At 41.8% G+C, this 20,306-nt stretch overlaps 1 protein-coding gene and 1 long non-coding RNA gene across 4 annotated transcripts in view; one reads left to right on the plus strand and one right to left on the minus strand.

The window, feature by feature from the left end:
• On the plus strand, positions 1 to 9,465 carry LOC137494821 (uncharacterized). 2 transcript variants are annotated; one of them, XM_073951732.1, is made up of 9 exons: positions 1 to 1,731; positions 3,112 to 3,849; positions 4,021 to 4,230; positions 4,430 to 4,527; positions 4,628 to 4,678; positions 6,394 to 6,775; positions 6,859 to 7,035; positions 7,239 to 7,368; positions 7,538 to 9,465. In XM_073951732.1, exons 1-9 carry the CDS (start codon positions 1,602 to 1,604, stop codon positions 7,545 to 7,547), a joined length of 1,926 nt encoding a protein of 641 aa, XP_073807833.1. In that variant the 5' UTR covers positions 1 to 1,601; the 3' UTR covers positions 7,548 to 9,465. The 2 variants fall into 2 exon arrangements, with proteins under 2 accessions (XP_073807833.1, XP_073807842.1); XM_073951741.1 differs by having other exon boundaries at positions 55 to 1,731; positions 7,239 to 7,393.
• LOC141385717 (uncharacterized) overlaps positions 7,868 to 20,306 on the minus strand; it is a 21,042-nt gene continuing 8,603 nt past the window's right edge. Inside the window, exons 2-4 of one of the 2 annotated variants that reach the window (XR_012406597.1) lie at positions 19,259 to 19,399; positions 13,512 to 13,590; positions 10,511 to 13,430 (exon numbers count right to left, since the gene is read on the minus strand). This is a non-coding gene — a long non-coding RNA (uncharacterized lncRNA). Of the gene's footprint in view, positions 10,141 to 10,510; positions 13,431 to 13,511; positions 13,591 to 19,258; positions 19,400 to 20,306 lie in introns of those variants that run through there. The other variant, XR_012406589.1, reaches the window with a different exon arrangement.

The following is a 20,306-nucleotide window of genomic DNA, read 5'->3' on the forward strand; positions in this document are numbered from 1 at the left end:
GCGGTAACTTTAACTGACATTTGAATCTATGATGCGACATCCATAGTGAATAATGTTATTATTGGTCGAAAAGAGCAAGAGAGACGAAGAGAAAGCAGGCAGCAGCGTCATTGTCGCAGAATATTGAACATATGTTCAAACAGACTGGCAAACAGGGTAAGGCTGACGTTACTTCCTAACAGATGAGAATTTGTCCCGTTCAGGTTCTAGGCTGGCCGCATTATTAGCCGGAGCGTCCTGTATAATTGCCGTTATTGATTTGTCTCGTACATGACCTCCCTTTCCCTATTTATTTTTGACTGCTGTGCCATTACAATTTTGGAAAATAACTGTCCGATAAAGGCTTTACTACCAAGCGGAGTCCTCCGCCGTCAAATATCACAGCAAAAGGCGCTGATCCCGTCACGTCCTTGTTATGAGGCTGTTTACACCTGCTCACTTCATTCGCTTGATCTGATATTAATCCAATCGCTCAAACCACTTCATATTGCGGTCTGGGACACACTCCAGATGATAATCAATGTATTCTTTTACACAAAATGAGTTTAAATTAAATAAATGATGAGCTGGAGAAAATCCTGTTTAGAGAAACACCTGTAGGTGCGCTTTTACAGCTAAACACACGTAAAGTGCCAAATAAATCAAGACACACTTAACGTTACTATTAGCATAAAACATGTGTTCTGATTTTCCTTCATCTGCCAAAAAAAGCCAACAAGTCATGTTCAACTACGCGATCTTTAGGCAAATATGAAGCATTTTCTCTTCATTCATCAATTTTACTTTTATTTCTTTAAGTATTTATTTCATTTTATCATTATTTTATTTCTTTTAATTCGTTTTCTTTTTTATTAGACTGAAATTATTAAATAAAATGTTCAATTAATATTAAATGGCAGCTGTTGTTTAATACAAAACAATGAATAAAAAAGGGCCCAGCACCAAAAGTAGTCCATAAATCAACACGTTTTATATAATGAGTCAAATCCCCTGATAATGATCATATTTTAGCGATAATATAATGATTGTCATTATCAGTGAATTTGACTTATTTACAAGAGAGGCATAAAAAGGGAAGGACATTATTATAATTATTACTGTTGTTATTGTTTTATTATTCAGAAGGCCAATTTCTAGTGAGGTTATTTGTGCGGTCCAGTTTGTTATTTGCCTAATAAATCATAAAACATTTTTTCTTGATTTATTGATAAATACATTTAATTCATGTTTGTATACTTTATTGGTAAAAGATAATGAATGTATCTTCGCTGGTGCTGCTCGTACAGCTGCAGTTGATACTGATATTTCTGATAGAATTTGATAATAATTACTGAAGCTTTCATCGCGGTATATGTCACACTTTATCTGTTATAAATTTATTCTCTAGCAAAAACAGCAACTGAGTTGTGGAGCTCAATAAAACTTGACCGAGCAGAGCGCCATCTTGGATGACCCCGCCCTGCTCACATCACCGATGATGACATAAATAGAATGCCATTACGTCATAGGACAGAACAAGTTTAGAATTTCCTCAGAGTGACAAACGAACAACTACAGTGAACAGTGATTTAACGACTTTAGCGACTTGTTTTGCATCTCAAATGGCAAATAACATGTCAGCTGTGTTTTTTACTCGAGTTAATTTGATTAAGCCTGTATTTGTCAACGATAATCATCAAAGTGACACAATGGCTTCTCCTACACCTCCTACCGTAATGAGAAGCCCAACAGGTGAGATAAGAGTTTACAAAAACGGTGTATTCCCATGCATTATTTAATAAAAAGTATAATAACAATGATATATTGCCATATAAGGCGACTTACCGACTTAAGAGGCAAATATTCAACCTTTCATGTTTGTAATTGTTTAGTGTAGTTCTGATATTGTATATTTTCTGACTCTGTGTTTTGAGTCCTGCTGATATTTTATGTATTGACATTCTGGCTTATAAGTTTCTCATTTCCACTCAACAGAAATTGTGCTTTGTTAACTTTACTGATAAAAAAAAAACATCTTAACATTACTTTAATTTAAATCCTATGTGTGTGGAGGAATATTTGTTTTATTTTAGCAAACTGCGTGAGAATATTATATTTAAGTCTTTATTTGTTCAAGCAGGGATGAAATAATACAATTGAGGTAAATTTGGTTTTATATTCACACATTCTGACTTTCTCCTTAATAATATAATAACAGAAAAATATTGTTTCAAATTCTAAATGGGGAAATCATATTAACAGCTAATGACTATTATCATATAACAGTGTTTACAGTCAACTAAATAGTGCTAATGTTGATTTGAAGTCATTCTTACATGCGATTTCAGACCCACTATTAAAATTAGCATGGTAAACAATATAGACACTGTTAAAAGAACAAATGTGCAATTATAAAACCAACTTTACCTCCATATTAATAAAGGTCTAGAGCTCTGTTTCTGTAACTGAAGTTCTGGAGTAAGACTTCTATTTTCAATTGTATTTCTAAGACTGATTGTTAAATGTTTAAAGTTATAATTTACTCACAGATTTCTCAACTGAAGCTCCAGAGCGAGAGAAATTGTTCACTTTGAGTTTGACGATTGCTAATGGAAGGCTGAAAAATGTTGATTTAGTTTCATTAGTTTTTGTGGTGAAGTGGTGCTTGATGAAGAATGTAGATGTATATGTAGCACCCACTGACAAAAAAAAGGCTACATAAATTTGATTAAACATTGTGATGGTGATTGTTAAATAGCTCAAACTATAACTGGTAAAACTCAGAATATTGAATCAAAATCAGTTATAATAGTTTGCATTTTGTGTGAGCAGGAGTAAAATTTTTATTTTTATTAAATAGTTGCTTATAGGATTTTTCTGATGTCTAATATGGACTTATGACTTATCGACTATTTGTCAGCTTGTGTGTGTCATTTTACATCATAGAAATGATTTGCAATTCCACAAAATTAATTTCAGTTTTTAAACATTTTTTATTATAATTGTATATTTGTTATTGTTATTTCTTTTGTGTGATTATTTTTTATTTGTCTAATTTACAGCAGTTTGTCTATTTTAAACCTGTGGTTAAAGAGTTTTCTAATATTTCCCTGTTCGTTTCCTTTACTTTAGAAAACCCAGAGAAAAGGAGGAAAGGGAATAAAGCTTCTGCTTTCTTTAAGAGAGCATGGAAGGCTGTAAAGCGCCCTTTCCTTTGCTGTGACTGGAACAGAGTGGTTTCCTTTGAACCACAGTCGGATATCGATGATTTCGAGCATCTGCCTGTTTCAGGTCCCTCCAGGACCGTCACAGCACATGCGGACCCTAAGCCGGTGTGGCTGCCAGGCCAGGTCTGTGAAGAACCTCAGCCGTTGAGTGTTCCGGGCCCCTTCAGCATCAAGCAAACAGCAGATGTGCCAAATGCAGATCCGGCCCGTCCAGAGTCCTCAACGGCCCTCACAGATCATGTTGACCCTGAGCAGATGTGTCCACCAGTCCAGGTCTGCGACCGCCTTGAGTCATTGTCTGTTCCAGGACCATCCAGGATCAAGCCAACGACTGTCGCAGATCATGTCGACCCTGAGCAGATGCGTCCGCCAGTCCAGATCTGTGAAGATCTTCAGCCATTGAGTGTTCCGGGCCCCTTCAGCATCAAGCAAACAGCAGATCCGGCCCGTCCTGAGTCCTCAACGGCCAAGACAGGTCATGTTGATACTGAGCTGGTGTGTCTACCAGGCCAGATCTGGGAAGATCCTCAGCCAATCAGTGTCCATGGCCTCACCAATATTAAGAACATGACGGATGCAGATTCGGCCTGTCCTGAGTCGCCTCCGTCTGTTCAACACCCCTCTAAAATTGATGGGACTGATGGTGAGTCATCTTGAATTTGGTTCATTTTATTTCTGCCATCTGTTATTTTTGTGCTTTGTTGTTTTTAGCTTGTAAATCAGACAGTGTCATTTGTTGTACTGTGGGTTGCGTATTAATTAGTAGCTGCAGCTCTGTTCATGGAGATGTTTCTGTTTGTTTTCTTCATTTTAGAAAAACCCAAGAAAGGAAGGAAAGGGAAAAAAGTCTCTGCTTTCTTTAAGAGAGTATGGAAGGCTGCAACGCGCCTTTTCCTGTGCTGTGACACAGATATAGTCCAGCAATTTACGCCACAACCAGAGCTGGAGGAAGCAAACCCTGAGGCAGTATGTCTGCCAGGCCAGGTTCCTGAGGAGCCTAAAGAGGCTTCTGGACCCACTCGTGGTAAGTCATCATTTTTTTCTGTTTCTGTAACTCATAATTAATATAAATTAGTAATCAATTTACTTCTGTATTTCTGATAGAAGTTACTGCTTTCAGCTCATTGCATTAAATCCAGATTCAAAGGATTGGAGTCATCTATTTGATCCGTTTCATACCAGACAATCCAAGTAAATCTCCCTGCTCTTTTTCTGTGTTTCAGGATTTGATTTGTCTGATTTTGAAGTAGGAGCCGTGATTGGAGAAGGAGCTTTTGGCCAGGTGTTTGTGGCATCTCACAAACTTCGTAAAAGTGAAAAGGTAGAGAACTATTTTTTAAATTCAGTCAAAATTTTAATCCTGATTATTAAATATAATTAATTTGTTGTCTTTAATTAAATTTGTTGTTTTTTCTCCGCAGGTTGCCCTGAAGTTTATCAACAAGAATGAAGACGACCGTTATCTTGACATTGTAAGTTGAATAATTTAAACAACAGTGAAAATGTGCTGACCATTTACTCGTCCTTCACTTGTCCTGTACCTGTCTGGACCAATTTAAACTGAACTCAAAAGCAGATATGTTGGAATCAGGGAGCCACTGACTTCCATTGTAGAAGAAAATACTAGGGATGTAACAACATTGTAAATACGTCATACCTCAATAGTAATTTTTTTCAATATTACCCAAGGCGTATGACTCAATAAAACTATATTTCTGAGAAAAGTTTGCTTAGGCGAATGAAGCGAACGGGAGGTTGCGGGAACTACAATTCCCATCATCCTTTGCGGTCTGTTGTCACTACAGATCCAGTAATGCAGAAATGGAGTGTGTTGCTAGTAGCGGTGAAGAAAAAGCTGGAAATTATCGAACCTAAAGCGGGTTTTAAATCGGATGTGTGGAAGCATTTCGGTTTCTTTCTAAAAAGATACGAAAAAGGAGAATAGGTGACAGACAAAGAAAAAAACAATATGCAGGCACTGCCAGACTGTGGTGAAATATAAGTCAGGGAATACGACTAAAAAAAGTAATGGGGACTGCAGAACACAGCACACTTGTTAGATTAATGCAGACATTGTCTTGTACCGCAAAGAGACCTCTATCTCACTCATGGCTTGTCCTCTCAAATGGTGGTGAAAAGACAATGCCACTGCTGTCAACCTTGGCTAAATCATATCTCTCTGTCCCAGAAACATCAGTCCCAAATGAGAGGGTTTTTTTTCTGTTGCAGGGGACATGCCCAGAGATCCCAGCTTTTACCAGATTATAGTTATATGATAATTTTCCTTAAAAAACCCATCTCTATCTAAGTGTGTGGGTGATTAAATGTTGAACGTGATGAGTTTTCAACAATACTAAATTGAAACTATATTTTTTTTATATGGTTTAATAGTTTTTTGTTATTTAAATTGAAAAATTTAAGTTCCTGTTTCGAAACTTACAGATAGATGGCTAATTTGTATGTCATTAATATGTTCAGTGCTAAGGTAAATAAACACTTTTGGCACTTTTTTCGAGTCTTTTTATTAGTTTTGTTTTTCCTGTAAATTATTCAATAAATACCGTACCGTGCCATTCATTCCGAGGTATTATCGTACCGGGAAATTCTGATACTGTTACATCCCTAGAAAATACTTATGAAGTATGAAGTGCTTACTGGTTTTCAACATTAAAAATCTTCTTTTGTGTTCAGCAGAAGAAATAAACCCAGAGACAGGTTTTGAACACATGAATGTAGGGCTGTGGAGTTAATGAAAATTAGTTTAACATTAATGCAGATAAAAATGATCATTGCGACATACAGTATCCCGGCCCCTTGTAAAGCAGTCTGCATTCATTTCTACACAAAGCTCAGTTTCACGTGGACATCAGTGAAATCATGTAGTGTGACTTTTGCAGCATGGGAAGTGCTTGATTTATTAGAGTGTAGATAGTTCATTCATGTCTTCAATAGTGCTGAAGAGACCTTGTGCTGTTGTGTGCATGTGCTCAGCCACAGAGACGGAAAGAAAACACACATGTAGAGTCCTCTTTTAGCTTAAACTGCATGAGTAAATTCTCAAATACAAGCAAACATGTGTCAGAACATGGAGCTCAGTGATTATTTACTTAGTGAAGATTTTGTTCCTGTACTTTGTGCCATTCTGCTTTGGTAATATCGTTGAAATTTTTTTTTTTTTTTTTTCTAGGATGGTCATTCCACACCTGTGCTTGCGGAAGTGGCAATGATGCTTAAGTTGATGAATGCTCCGCAATGTCCAAACATCATCGGATTACACGACTGGGTTGAGTATGAGAACAACTTCATTCTCAGTCTGGAGTACGCAGAGTCATGCCAGACCTTGGATCAGTACATCAACGATACAGTGGACGTTGGTGAAAAGCGAGCACGCCAGTTAATGTGTCAGTTGATCCAAGCTGTAAAGTTCTGCACTGAGCGTGGAGTTTTCCATGGAGATATCCACACGGAGAACATCCTGGTGACTCAACCCCGATTACAGCTCAAATTGATCGACTTTGGTTGTGCTTGGCCAATTACCAGCGAGCCTTTCAACAGCGATGATTATCGAGGTGAGTTGGCATTTTGTGTTAGATTCTTTGCTCACAGTATTGTCTTATGAAATTACTGAATTCTGAAAATGTCTCTCTTACAGGAGCTATTATATGCACGCCACCTGAGATTTTCATGGGCCCCATATTCCATGCTGACCCAGTAAACGTCTGGACAATTGGCATCGTGCTGTATGAAATATTGCATGCAGATTTGCCCTTTGATGACGAAGATTCAATAATGTTTCAATCCGCTGAGATACGCCCCAGGTTATCTACAGGTAAGCAGACACCTCTGAACAATCTCAGCCTCAGTGACAGAGTAAAATATGTCAATCACAAGTAAAAAGGATTAAATATAATGGTTACTGTAGATATTAAAGTTTCATTGTGGATGTTTTGTAATTTGATGTCGTAAGATTTAAACACGTTCATGAATCTTGAGTATGCAGACATATTTCACACTCTCTGTGTCACTTTTCAGAATGCCAGGACATGATTTCCCAGTGTTTCATCCGTAATCCAGTTAACCGGCTAAAGTTACATGAGGTAGAAGAGCACCAGTGGATCAATCCAAAGACCCCAAATCCTGTGCTGCAGTTAGAAAAGATGAGGTAGAGGAACACACCGAGCACAAAAGTACATCTTCATTCTTTCTTTGCTTCATGCTATTCCTGTTGATTTCTCTTCTGCTCTTTTAGAGTCACAACTCTTATTTGACAGCCCTTCATATCACTGCTTAAATAACTTTGTGTTGTTTCTGATTGTTTTTCTTCATTTTAGAAAACACTAAAGAAGCGAGAAAGGAGAGCAGCATTTCCAGAAATTTCACAAGACTATTAAAGTTATTAATTACTCCCTCATGTCATTCCAAACCCCTAAGACCTTACTTTTCTTCAGTGTCAGTTCATGACGTGTGTTGATGAGAGCTCTGTCCTGCACTGTATGTGTGTCTCACTGCTGATGTTTACCTCAGATGTGCCCACGCTTTGTTTAAATGAGAGGAAGTCGCGCAGGCCTCTGGGTTATCCGTCAGCAGTGCGACGCATCCAGTGCAGTACAGGACATCTGAAGTCATTATTTTTGTTTTATTATTTTTGTGTTTTTCTTTCTGCATTAAAGAAGTTTCGCTTCAAAATGACAGCTGTAGCTCCAAACCCCTGACACCTTTCCTCATCTTCAGAAAACAAATGAAAATATTTGAGATGAAATCAAACCATGAGAACTCTGTCCTGCACTGTATGTGTGTCCACTGCTGACGTTTACCTCAGATGTGCCCACGCTTTGTTTAAATGAGAGGAAGTCGCGCAGGCCTCTGGGTTAAACGTCAGCAGTGCGACACACATACAGTGCACTGGGCTCTTCTGAACATGCGGTTTGAGGGTCAGAGAGCTCTCAGATTTCATCTCAAATGTTTTAATTTCTGTTCTCAATATGAACTAAACATGAATATGAACTAAGGACATGAGCTGAGTAATTAATGACAATAATGGTAATGAATGGTGCCTAGACCGCAGCTCTGCACAAGACCTTTGGCCACAGGAGAAATGGTCGTGCCCAACCGAGCCTGGTTTCTCTCGAGGTTTTTTTCCTTCACTTTTGTCAAATGGTGAAGTTTTGTTCCTCGCCACTGTCGCCGCTGGCTTGCTTGGTTGGGACTTGTGGAGCTGCGCATCGATGGATTTGCTCTTCAGTGTTTGGACTTTCAGCAGTGACAATTAAACTACACTGAACTGAACTGAACTTCAACTGTGAAAACTGGACTGACACAGTTTCAATTTACTTCTATGTTAGGCTGCTTTGACACAATTCACATTGTAAAAGCGCTATAGAAATGAAGATGAATTGAACTGAATTAAAGATGAAACTCCATCAGGAAATCCAGTGCTGTCAGTTTTCTCCTCTAAAGTGTCATCAAAGATCTGCTCAACTATTTTCTACCTCATAAATGAATCTGGTGTTCTGTCATAAGAGAGACTGATTGTTTTATAATTAAGTGTTCATGATTGTTTCGTAATGAATTGTTCTTTGAATTGTTTTGTGATGAATTGCTTTTATATATTGTTAAAAATTCAGATAAAACCCTGTGAATCAAACTGAAGCTCTGATCATTATTTCTGTGAGTTTTCTAAATGACTCCTTACTCAATTAAAAAGAGAGTTCTCCCTAAACTATTTACTCAAGTGCTTCCAAACCGATGAGGTTCTTTCCTCTGTTGAACACTGAAGATACAAATCTGAAAATCTGTAACCATTGATATCCACAGTAGGAAAACAAATACAATGGAAGTCGATAGGGTATATGCCGAAGCATGTTAATAAGACTTTGAATTTGTGAGTAACCTGGGTTATTTGCTTTCGGTCAACTGTATGCCAATGAAAAAATCTGGACATTTAAGGTCAGTTTTCTTTCAAAATCAGCGACCTCCACTGGCTGAGTGATATCCGATATAAAGTGGGTCTCAGATTGTACAAGAAGCACTGCATTAAATTACATTTTCCCTGCCATGTCTTTATAATATGAGCATTTATTTTGCCCCAGTATATGCAATGGAGCTACGCTAGCCTGCTGATTCTGACGGAGGCGTGCGAGTAAAAAGCTTTTAGTCTTGTTTTAAGCTTGAGCAACTAAATGAATGCCAAAGTTTATTTCACTGAATGCATTTTAATTACATTACAACATCCATGCTGTAAAAGGAACCGTGTAAATTGAAAAAAAAAAAATCCCAATAACAGGTCATCGGAAGTTTATCAGTATGGGAAAAACACTAGCTCGGCATATACCCTGTAGTTACAGGTTTCCAGCATTTTTCAAAATATCTACTTTTGTGTATAACAGAAGAAAGAAACTTATAGTAAGGGCTGAGTAAAAGATGACAGAATATTCATTATTAGCTGAAGGAATCTCTTTAACAAACCAGTAGTGCCATATACTATGTTTACTATGATTTAACACTAATTTGTGGAGTCTGTTTAGCCAAATGGAACCACAGAGAAGGTTTTACTGTTAGACAATATGTTGTTTTATACTACAATATCATATACTAATACAACAAATATTTCCCCCCTGGTCAAGATTGCAGACCACCCTTTGAGACAGTTCAAACTTTGACAATCTCAGTTTAAAGCAACAGTTTAGACTTGAGTAACTGGACTGTGTTTGACAGCTTTCACGTATACGGTTTAGATGCCAAGCAGATACACTGCATAGGTCAAACATTGGCAACACAAGCAGCTCTGGGTTCAGGCGTGGAAGAACAGTCTCATGATGATCTTGGTAAGATTTGGGCTGTCGCTTGTAGAAGCAGCTGTTCTGCGCAGTTACTGCCATCACAAGCTGTCCAGTTCCTGTCTGTTCTTCATTGTCCAGCAACATCAAGACAAAATCTACAAAAATAATAGATAAAAGAGAAACATGTTCAAACATTATTGAAAGAATAGTGCTTAAAATAAATGAAGAGATTTATACGTCCTCCTTGTTTATTTGTGTATCACTACTGACAGATATCTAGTCAATTGTTACTTACCGTTTATCAGTCTTGCAGTAGCCAAAAATACACTGTATGAGTCAAAATGGGTGATTTTACTTTTATGCTGAAAATCATTAGAAGTAAAGATCATGTTCCAATAATATATATATATATATATATATATATATATATATATATATATATATATATATATATATATATATATATATATATATACATATATATACATATATATATATATATATATATATACATATATATATATATTAAAATCAAATCACTTTTATTGTTACATCATCAGCAGCACGTGTGCTATGATGAGCGAAAAGCTTAGGTGCTGGCTCCAGAAAGTACAAAATACAGATATAACGACAAAATACAGTACAAAATAGAGACAGTGCAAAATACAACAGATTACTCCCAAAAAAACAGGACAATGTAAAATTGACAGCGATATGTGCAATGAATAGGTGTCCACATAGTTGTAGGCAGTATTGTTTCAAGTATCGATTGGTAAAAGTGCAGTGCATGCTACATATTAATGGTGTGCAGTGAGGGGTATGGAAGAGTCTGTTTGAGGTTTGTTAAGTGTTCATCAGCCTGATAGTCTGAGGGAAGAAACTTTCCTTCAGCCGGCTGGTGCATGACCGGATGCTGCGAAACCGTCTGCCTGAGGGTAGCAGAGAGAAAAGTCTATGGCTTGGGTGACTGGAGTCTCTGATGATTCTCTTGGCTTTCCTCATGCACCGCCTGGTGTAAATGTCCTGGAGGGAGGGAAGCTCACGTCCTACTACACGTCCAGCAGTTCGCACAATCCTATGTAGGCCTTTGCGATTGCTGCTGGTGCTGTTTCCATACCAGGTGGTAATACAACCAGACAGGATGCTCTCCACAGTGCAGGTGTAGAACGAGCGGAGGATGTGGGGGCTCATTCCAAACCTCCTGAGACGCCTGAGGAAGAAGAGGCATTGTTGTGCCTTCCTCAACACTGCATTTGTGTGGGCAGTCCATGTCAAATCCTCAGCCATGTGGACTCAGAGAAACTTGAAAGTGCTGACTCTCTCCTCTGGTGTCCCGTTGATTGTGGTGAAAGGGGTGTGTTCTCTCTTCTCTCTCCTGAAATTAACCACCAGCTCCTTGGTTTTGCTGATGTTGAGTGAGAGGTGGTTTTCCTCACACCACTGCGTCAGAGTCTGCAACTTCTCTCTATAGGCAGTCTCATCATCATTGGTGATTAGGCCCACCACAGTTGTGTCATCAGCTAATTTAACGATGACGTTTGAGCTGTGGAGCACCAGTGTTGAGGATCAGTGTGGATGAAGTAATGTTGTTCATTCTGACCACCTATCATCTTCTTGACAGGAAGTCCAGGATCCAGTTGCACAGAGAGCTGTGTAGACCCCAAGCCTGGAGCTTCACCACCAGCTTGGCAGGCACTATGGTGTTGAATGCTGAGCTGTAGTCAACAAACAGCATTCTCACATATGTGTTTTTGCTTTCCAGGTGAGACAGAGCAGTATGCAAGGTGAAAGCAATTGCATCATCAGTGGAGCGGTTATTTCTGTATGCAAATTGCAGAGGGTCAGTGTGATCGGGTAGTACAGAGCAGATGTGCTTTTTAATCACCTTCTCAAAGCACTTGCTGATGATGGGTGTCAGAGCAACGGGACGCCAGTCATTCAAGCATGTGGTTTTAGCAGATTCTCGGTATGGGCACAATAGTAGCTGTCTTAAAGCATGTGGGAACCACAGACCGAGAGAGCGAGAGGTTAAAGATATCCATGAAAACCCCCGCTAGCTGGTGTGCGCATGCTTTAAGTACACGTCTAGGGATGCCATCTGGGCCCGTAGCTTTAAAGATGTTCACGCGACGGAAAGATCTCGTTACGTCCACTACACAAACAGAGAGTGTGCTGGCGGTTTCAGTATCGCCCACAGGAGCGTGCAGTGTGTGCATGCTGTCCAGGGCTTTAAAGTGGGCGTAGAACCAGTTGAGCTCATCCAGAAGAGATGCAGCAATGTTTACAGTGGCGGATTTGTTACCTTTAAAGTCTGTGATGTAGTTAAGTCCCTGCCACATGCTCCTTGCGTTATTGGTGTAAAATTGACCCTCTACCTTGTCTCTGTATTGACGTTTTGCTGCTTTGATGGTTTATCTGAGATAGTTATTTGCTTGTTTTTGTTCCTCAGCATTTCTGGATTTATAGGCGGAAGCTCGCACTCATAGGGCTGTCGAACTTCGCCATTGATCTATGATTTTTGGTTGGGGTAGATACAGACAGTTTTTGTTGAGACCACGTCTTCTATGCATTTTCTGATGAAGCATGTAACGGTGTCTGAGTACACTATGATGTCATCATCAGAAGCTGCCATGAACATATCCCAGTCCACATGATCAAAACAGTCTTAGAGTATGGAATCCGATTAGTCTGACCAGCTCTGAAACATCCTGAGGGTGGGTGGTTCCTGTTTCAGTTTCTGCCTGTGAGCAGGCAAGAGCAGAACAGAAAAGTGATCTGATTTGACAAATGGTGGGCGGGGGAGGAATTTGTAGGCACCCCGAAATGGAAAATAGCAGTGGTCCAGGATACGATCACCACGCGTGTTTGTGGTGATTTGTTGATAGTATTTTGGAGCGATTTTCCTGAGATTGGCGTTGTTAAAGTCCCCTGTAACAATAAACGCTGCCTCAGAGTGTGACGTTTCCTGCTCGCTTATGCTTCCATACAGTTCCCTGAGCACCTGCTCTGTGTTGGCTTGAGCGTGGAGTTGTTAATAAAGAAACAAAAACCTCCTCCTTTGCTTTTCCCTGTGAGTTTCTTCGTTCTATCCATGCAGTGCATGGAGAACCCCGAAAGTTCAGCAGCTGTGTCTGGTACATGCGCAGATAGCCAGGTTTCTGTAAGGGAGATAATGCAGCAGTTTCTTGTTACCGTTGGAAGGAACGGGAAATTGGGATTAAAGATATCTATAAATTATATTTTTACTGAGCAAATCAAAATAGAGACATCTCAAATGACTATTTTACTGACGATAATAACAATAACAACTAAGCCTGGTTTCTCCAAACGTTTGTTCTTCACTTCTGTCAGTTGCTGGAGTTTTGCTTGTACTGCCATTTCTGAATATCTTAGTTGGGTTGACCCAAATGAAAACCCTCCTTTTGACCTGGTAGAGGTTAAATGCCTAGATGTGAATCACAATGGAGAGGCATCATACACGGCAGTTAAAGAGGGTGAAGCAAAATTAAAGAAATCACATGCCTACCACTGGCAAATCCAGGGACAGCTGATGGTCACTGGCTTAGCTTGATGTGATCTGGTAACAGATACCAGGGGTGACTTCACTGTGGAGAGAGTATGGAGGGATGATGAGTTATTTCAAGAAATAAAGACAAAAGTTGATGAATTCTACTTTGGCACCTACATCCATGTTTTGCTTGGAAGAAAATAGACAATAGGTTTACTCTAACCAGTGTACCAGAACATGTTATATTATTCACAGATATACACAGTTTTTTGTCATTCAATTCATAAGTGTAACGGGGAGACTGACACGGAGGGATCCATTTTTTATTAGGGATCCAGTATTTATTAAGTCACACCTAAACATCAACAACTCGCACGGCTGTGCGGACATACAACATACACATCAAAGGGGAAGTAGCAGATAACAGATGCAGTGTGATTACCAGGCTTGGGTCAGAGGCAGGCAGCGTGATTCAGAGTCCGTGTAACAGGCTTTGGTCAGGGGCAGGCAGCGAGAATCAGAGTCCGAGGAAACAGGCTTTGGTCGAGGGCAGGCAGAAGACAGAGCAGAGTCGTGAAACGGGCTGAAGTGGTAAACGGGAGATCAGGCAGGATAGAATGCTCAGAAATGCTGGCCGGGGCTAAACAAGACTTCGCACTGAAGTGTGTGTGTGAGCTGCTTATATGTGGTACGTGGGTCATTAGTGGAATGGAGAACAGGTGTGCTGGGATCAGGTGAATGGATGACGTAATGGTTAGAAGTCCGGAGATGGTGACCTCTGCTGGCCAGCGAGGGGAATGACTGGGACCGAGTCAGTGACAGAGCCCCCCCCCCAACGAACGGCTCCTGAAGTGAGGCAATTCTCGACGCCGGGGTCTTCCACGGGGGCGAGGGGCCGGCATATCCGGATGTTGTGAGTGGAACTCTTCCAGTAGTGTAGTGTCTAGGATGTCCTTGCGGTTAATCCAAGATCTCTCCTCCGGACCGTACCCCTCCCAATCAACGAGATATTGGAGTTGTCCACCCCGGCGTCTGGATCTCAGGATTTCGTGGATCTGGTAGGCCTCCTCACCATCGATCATGACAGGCGGGGGACCCTGTTCACCGGCTGCCACCTCCCTATCCGCCTCGGCTGGACCAGCAGCAGGCTTGAGCAGAGAGACATGGAAAGTGGGAGAAATACGGAAATGATTAGGGAGTGTCAGTCTGAACGAAACAGGAGATATTTGTCTTTCAATTTGGAACGGACCCACGTACCTGGGGCTGAGCTTCTTGCAGGGCAGTTTGAGGCGTAAGTCACGGGTGGAAAGCCATACCCATTGTCCTGGGGAATACATGGGACCAGAACGTCGGTGTCGATCGGCTTGTTCCTTGAAACGCCGTACGGCATGAGAGAGGTGAGTGTGAGCTGCGTTCCAGACCTCTTCGCAGTTTTTGAACCAGGTGTCCACAGCGGGGAGTTCAGAGGTCTCGCCGGACCAGGGAAAGAGAGGAGGTTGGAAGCCCAGTACGCATTGAAATGGAGTTAGACCAGTAGATGCCTTTCTTAGAGAATTTTGAGCATATTCTGCCCACATCAGAAATTTAGCCCATTCATTTTGGTTAGAGTGACAGTATGTGCGGAGGAATCTGCCAATCTCCTGGTTCAAGCGCTCTGTCTGCCCGTTGGATTGGGGATGATAGCCGGATGTTAGGCTAATATTCACCTGGAGGTTCTTGAAAAATGCGGACCAGAGTCGAGATGTGAACTGGGGACCTCTATCCGACACTATGTCTTCGGGGAGACCATAGTACCGGAACACACACTCGCAGAGTAATTCGGCTGTTTCCATGGCTGTAGGCAGTTTGGATATGGGAATGAGACGGCAGGATTTCGAAAATCGATACACTACTGTGAGGATGGTGGTTTTGCCCTGAGATATGGGTAAATCGGTAACGAAATCTATGGCGATGTGTGACCAGGGACGGTGTGGCACCTCCAGGGGTTGGAGTAATCCAGCTGGACGGTGACGGGAGTGTTTAGACATCTGACAGGGTGAGCATTTATTGATGAAGTTAATGACATCTTTGTTTATGGATGGCCACCAATAGCGGGATTGAATCAATTGCACGGTGGCTGTGCTGCCTGGATGACCGGAACTGGGGTGGTCATGTACCTCGGAGATGAGTTTTTCTCGAAGTGACGGAGAAACAAAGATCTTATTTTCTGGACAGGATTGTGGCGTGGGACTGGTTTCGGCGGCTTGAAGGATTTCATGTTCAATGTCCCACTGGATAGGAGCGACAATTAGAGGATCTTTGACTATGGGTTCATCATTGTACTCGGAGGTTTCATCGTCTGAGAGGCGGGAAAGAGCATCTGCTTTGATGTTTTTTGAGCCAGGGATATAGGTGACTTGGAAGTCGAATCGAGTGAAAAACAGAGCCCATCGTGCCTGTCTAGGGTTCAGACGTTTACAGGAGCGGATATATTCCAGGTTTTTGTGATCGGTGATGACAGTGAAAGGATGTTTGGCGCCTTCAAGCCAGTGTCTCCACTCTTCTAGCGCTGCCTTCATGGCGAGGAGTTCTCGGTTTCCCACATCGTAGTTCCGTTCAGCGGAGTTGAGCTTGCGAGAATAGAAGGCACAGGGATGGAGCTTCTTCGTGATTAGGGATCTTTGAGACAGGATGGCTCCAATTCCAGTGCTGGATGCGTCAATTTCAACAATAAATGGTTGCTCGGGATCAGGATGACGCAGAATGGGTGAACTGGAGAAGCGGGTTTTGAGCTGAGTAAACGCTCGAACAGCGTCTGGGTTCCATTTTAGGCGAGCGTTGTTAGCTTTTACCATGGCGGTAAGTGGAGCAGCGACTGAACTGAAGTTCCTTATGAAGCGCCTGTAGAAGTTAGCAAAGCCCAGGAATCGTTGCAGTTGTCTGATGGTCTCAGGTTGTGGCCATTGTGTTACGGAATCGACCTTTTGCTGGTCCATGGCCACGCCTTCAGGGCTGATGATGTAACCCAAGAACGAAATGCAGGTCTGATGGAATTCACACTTGGAGATCTTTGCATTTAGCTGGTTCTGAATGAGGCGTTCGAGCACTGCCCTGACGTGCTGAATATGCTCAGATAGTGAATTAGAGTAGACCAGGATGTCGTCAATATACACTATGACCCATTTGTTGAGCATGTCTCTAAATACCTCATTTACAAAAGCCTGGAACACGGAAGGACTGTTTGCTAGGCCGAAGGGCATAACGAGGTATTCATAGTGGCCGTCGATTGTAGAGAACCCGGTTTTCCACTCGTCTCCCTGTCGTATGCGGATGAGGTTATATGCACTACGGAGGTCCAACTTAGTGAAATACTGGGCGGATCGGAGTTGCTCAAGGGTGGCTGGAACCAATGGCAAGGGGTAGCGGTATTTGACTGTGATCTCATTTAAGCCTCGGTAATCAATGCATGGGCGTAAGCTGCCATCCTTCTTCTTGACGAAGAAAAAGCCTGCTGAAGCGGGTGAGGTAGATGGTCGGATAAAGCCCTTTTCTAGCTCCTCAGAGATGTAGTTCTTCATCGCTTCAGTTTCAGGTTGAGAGAGGGGGAAGATGCGACCACGAGGGGGCGTGGTGCCTGGTAGCAGTTCAATGGCACAATCGTTTTCACGATGTGGAGGGAGCTTGGTAGCCTTCTGCTTATTAAATGCCTCAGTTAAATCATGATAAACATCAGGAACATGACATAGTTCAGGGTCTTCGGTGTTGGTAATTGTGTTGATGTGGACAGGGGAAACAGAATGCAGACATTGGGCAAAGCATTGATTGCTCCATTTTGTGATCTCACCAGTTCTCCAGGAAACTTGAGGGTCATGCAGTTGTAGCCATGGTAACCCAAGAATTACAGAGTGCTTAGGGGAGTCGATGGCAAGAAGGGAAATCTCCTCTTCATGGAGAGAGCCTGTTTGAAGAGAGATTGGTTGAGTCTGGAATTTTATGCGTCCCTCTCCCAAAGGGCGCCCGTCTACAGCAGTGATGACTATGGAGGAATCACAGGAGGTTAGAGGAATGGAGTGAGTGGTGGCAAACGTGTAATCGATAAAGTTGCCAGCGGCTCCTGAATCGATCATGGCCATGGTCTCAATTTCATCCCCATTATTTCTCAGAATGACAGGCAAATTCATAACATTATTAGTGGTCGTGAACATAGTGGTTGCACTCACCGAGAGGGTTTTAGGGAGAGGCTTGTTGGGACATAAAACCTTCGTATGACCTGGAAGTCCGCAATAGATGCACAGGTGATTTCTTCTCCGTCGTTCTCGTTCCTCTGGGTTCAGGCGGGTTCTGCCCAATTGCATGGGTTCAGCGGAGATCTCAGGGGATACAGGACTGGAAGCAATTGAGCACAGTGGGTTGCAAGTGCGGAGGAGAGTGTCTAACCTTATGGAAAGTTCAATTAGTTGATCCAGTGATTTTCCCTCGTCACGACATGCCATCTCTTTCTGCAATTTTGGTCTCAGAGCCTTTCTGTAGAGCGTAGTAAGCGGATCATCAGCCCAGCCAGTTTGCGCTGCCAAGGTGCGGAACTGCAGTGCGAACTCAGCTGCGGAGCGATCTCCCTGTTGGATACACAGTAGCTCCTCGCCAGCATTACGACCACCCTCCGGATGATCAAACACAGTGCAAAAACGTTTGAGAAAGTCATTAAACGAGGGAAATATCGGGGTACTGTCTGGCCAAACTGCAGTAGCCCAGTCTAGCGCTTTCCCAGTGAGCAGTGAGCACACAAAAGCAATTTTCCCATTATCGTCCTTAAACAGATGGGGCTGTTGGGCGATAAACAGTTTACATTGCAATAGGAAGCCTTTACATTTTGCTGGGTTACCTGAGAACTTGTCAGGGAATGCCAATCGAGCTCCGGAAGTCATCGGGGGTTGTGTAACAACAAGTGGACTCGGAGAGTAGTTGGCGGTGAGTTGCGCTGTGGGAGCAGCTTGCAGGTTTTGTAGAGCTTTCACAAGTTCGTCTGTCAACTGGGTTAGATGTGTTAGTTGTTGTTGGTGAGTAGACAATACCTGAGCTTGAGCTGTAACTTCGTGAGACAAAACCTGGATGGCTGCGGGATCCATGTTGGGCGAAGTCTTCTGTAACGGGGAGACTGACACGGAGGGATCCATTTTGCAGTATTTATTAAGTCACACTTAAACATCAACAACTCGCACGGCTGTGCGGACATACAACATACACATCAAAGGGGAAGTAGCAGATAACAGACGCAGTGTGATTACCAGGCTTGGGTCAGAGGCAGGCAGCGTGATTCAGAGTCCGTGTAACAGGCTTTGGTCAGGGGCAGGCAGCGAGAATCAGAGTCCGAGGAAACAGGCTTTGGTCGAGGGCAGGCAGAAGACAGAGCAGAGTCGTGAAACGGGCTGAAGTGGTAAACGGGAGATCAGGCAGGATAGAACGCTCAGAAATGCTGGCCGGGGCTAAACAAGACTTCGCACTGAAGTGTGTGTGTGAGCTGCTTATATGTGGTACGTGGATCATTAGTGGAATGGAGAACAGGTGTGCTGGGATCAGGTGAATGGATGACGTAATGGTTAGAAGTCCGGAGATGGTGACCTCTGCTGGCCAGCGAGGGGAATGACTGGGACCGAGTCGGTGACAATAAGCATAAACTGCTGTTGTTTTTTATGGCTTGTTACTCAATTTAGATTTATAATAAAACTATTTTCCTATCTTTGTCAATAAACATCAAAAAATTATTTCGAATATTGTTGTAACTTTACCCAAACTGGAAATAATAGTCCATGACATGACAGTCAGGTCAGATTAAAAATCTGACAGATGCTGTTGTAGGCCAGATGCTGTTGCTGTTATCAGCCGTCTACCCTGAGGTATCAATGACCACTTGATCTGGCCCTTATTCCCTGAGAAAACATAAAAATGTAGCATACAGTAAGAGCAATTACATACATGTAAACAAATGACACAAAAATCATCAAATAGTCTAACATTACACATTATAAAATAGGGTAATAGTGAATTCACTATTGGGGGGTGACAGGCATATTATCCTACTAAAATAATCCGTGACAGAAGTTCACTCAAAATAGAAAAGTTCTTTCTGTCTTTAATTACTAACAGTCCCGTCATTCCTACTACTTTCACAACATAAGTTTTGATATTTTACCCTATAAAACGCAATGAAATTATCAAAATTGTGAAATGAAAGTAATAGTGCAGAGATCTGGGTATGTATCATGTATCAACGCTGCGTACGCACAAAAACTTTGCATACGCCAGGTTTCACTCTCAAGTTTGGATTTACTAACGATGAAATGAACGTGGGAATGTGCGCAGGTACACATTAATTTCCTGCCTGGCGTGCACACATTTCTTGTGTGTGTTTGTTTTATTTCCATTGGCGACTCCTAGAGGCAGTTGTGTTAAATTGCACTCAACAAAGTGTCTTTGAGCCGTGCAATGACAGCTGTATGAGACGGGTTCATCCGCATGTCTAGCAGGTATATAAGGTTTCCATACCATAGGCGACCAGCCAAACATTAAAGCGCAATTTGCAGCGGTCACCGTTTTTCCCAATGTAATCAGTGCGATTTACTGCACACACAATGCTAAAAAAGGCGCCATCTGAAGATGAATTGGCATACGTGAATCAGAAACATTTCCATTCAATAAATGTGCAGATAAAATATGATGCACAGACTTATTAATGATTCCTTCTTTTATTTTCCTCATGATAAATAGTAGGCAAAATCTGATATGTATTGGGGGAAAAATAGAAAAATGAGTTCATCAGACACTGGTTTCGAATAA

Source organism: Danio rerio, chromosome 1, assembly GCF_049306965.1.
Source record: "Danio rerio strain Tuebingen ecotype United States chromosome 1, GRCz12tu, whole genome shotgun sequence".
NCBI lineage: Eukaryota > Metazoa > Chordata > Actinopteri > Cypriniformes > Danionidae > Danio > Danio rerio.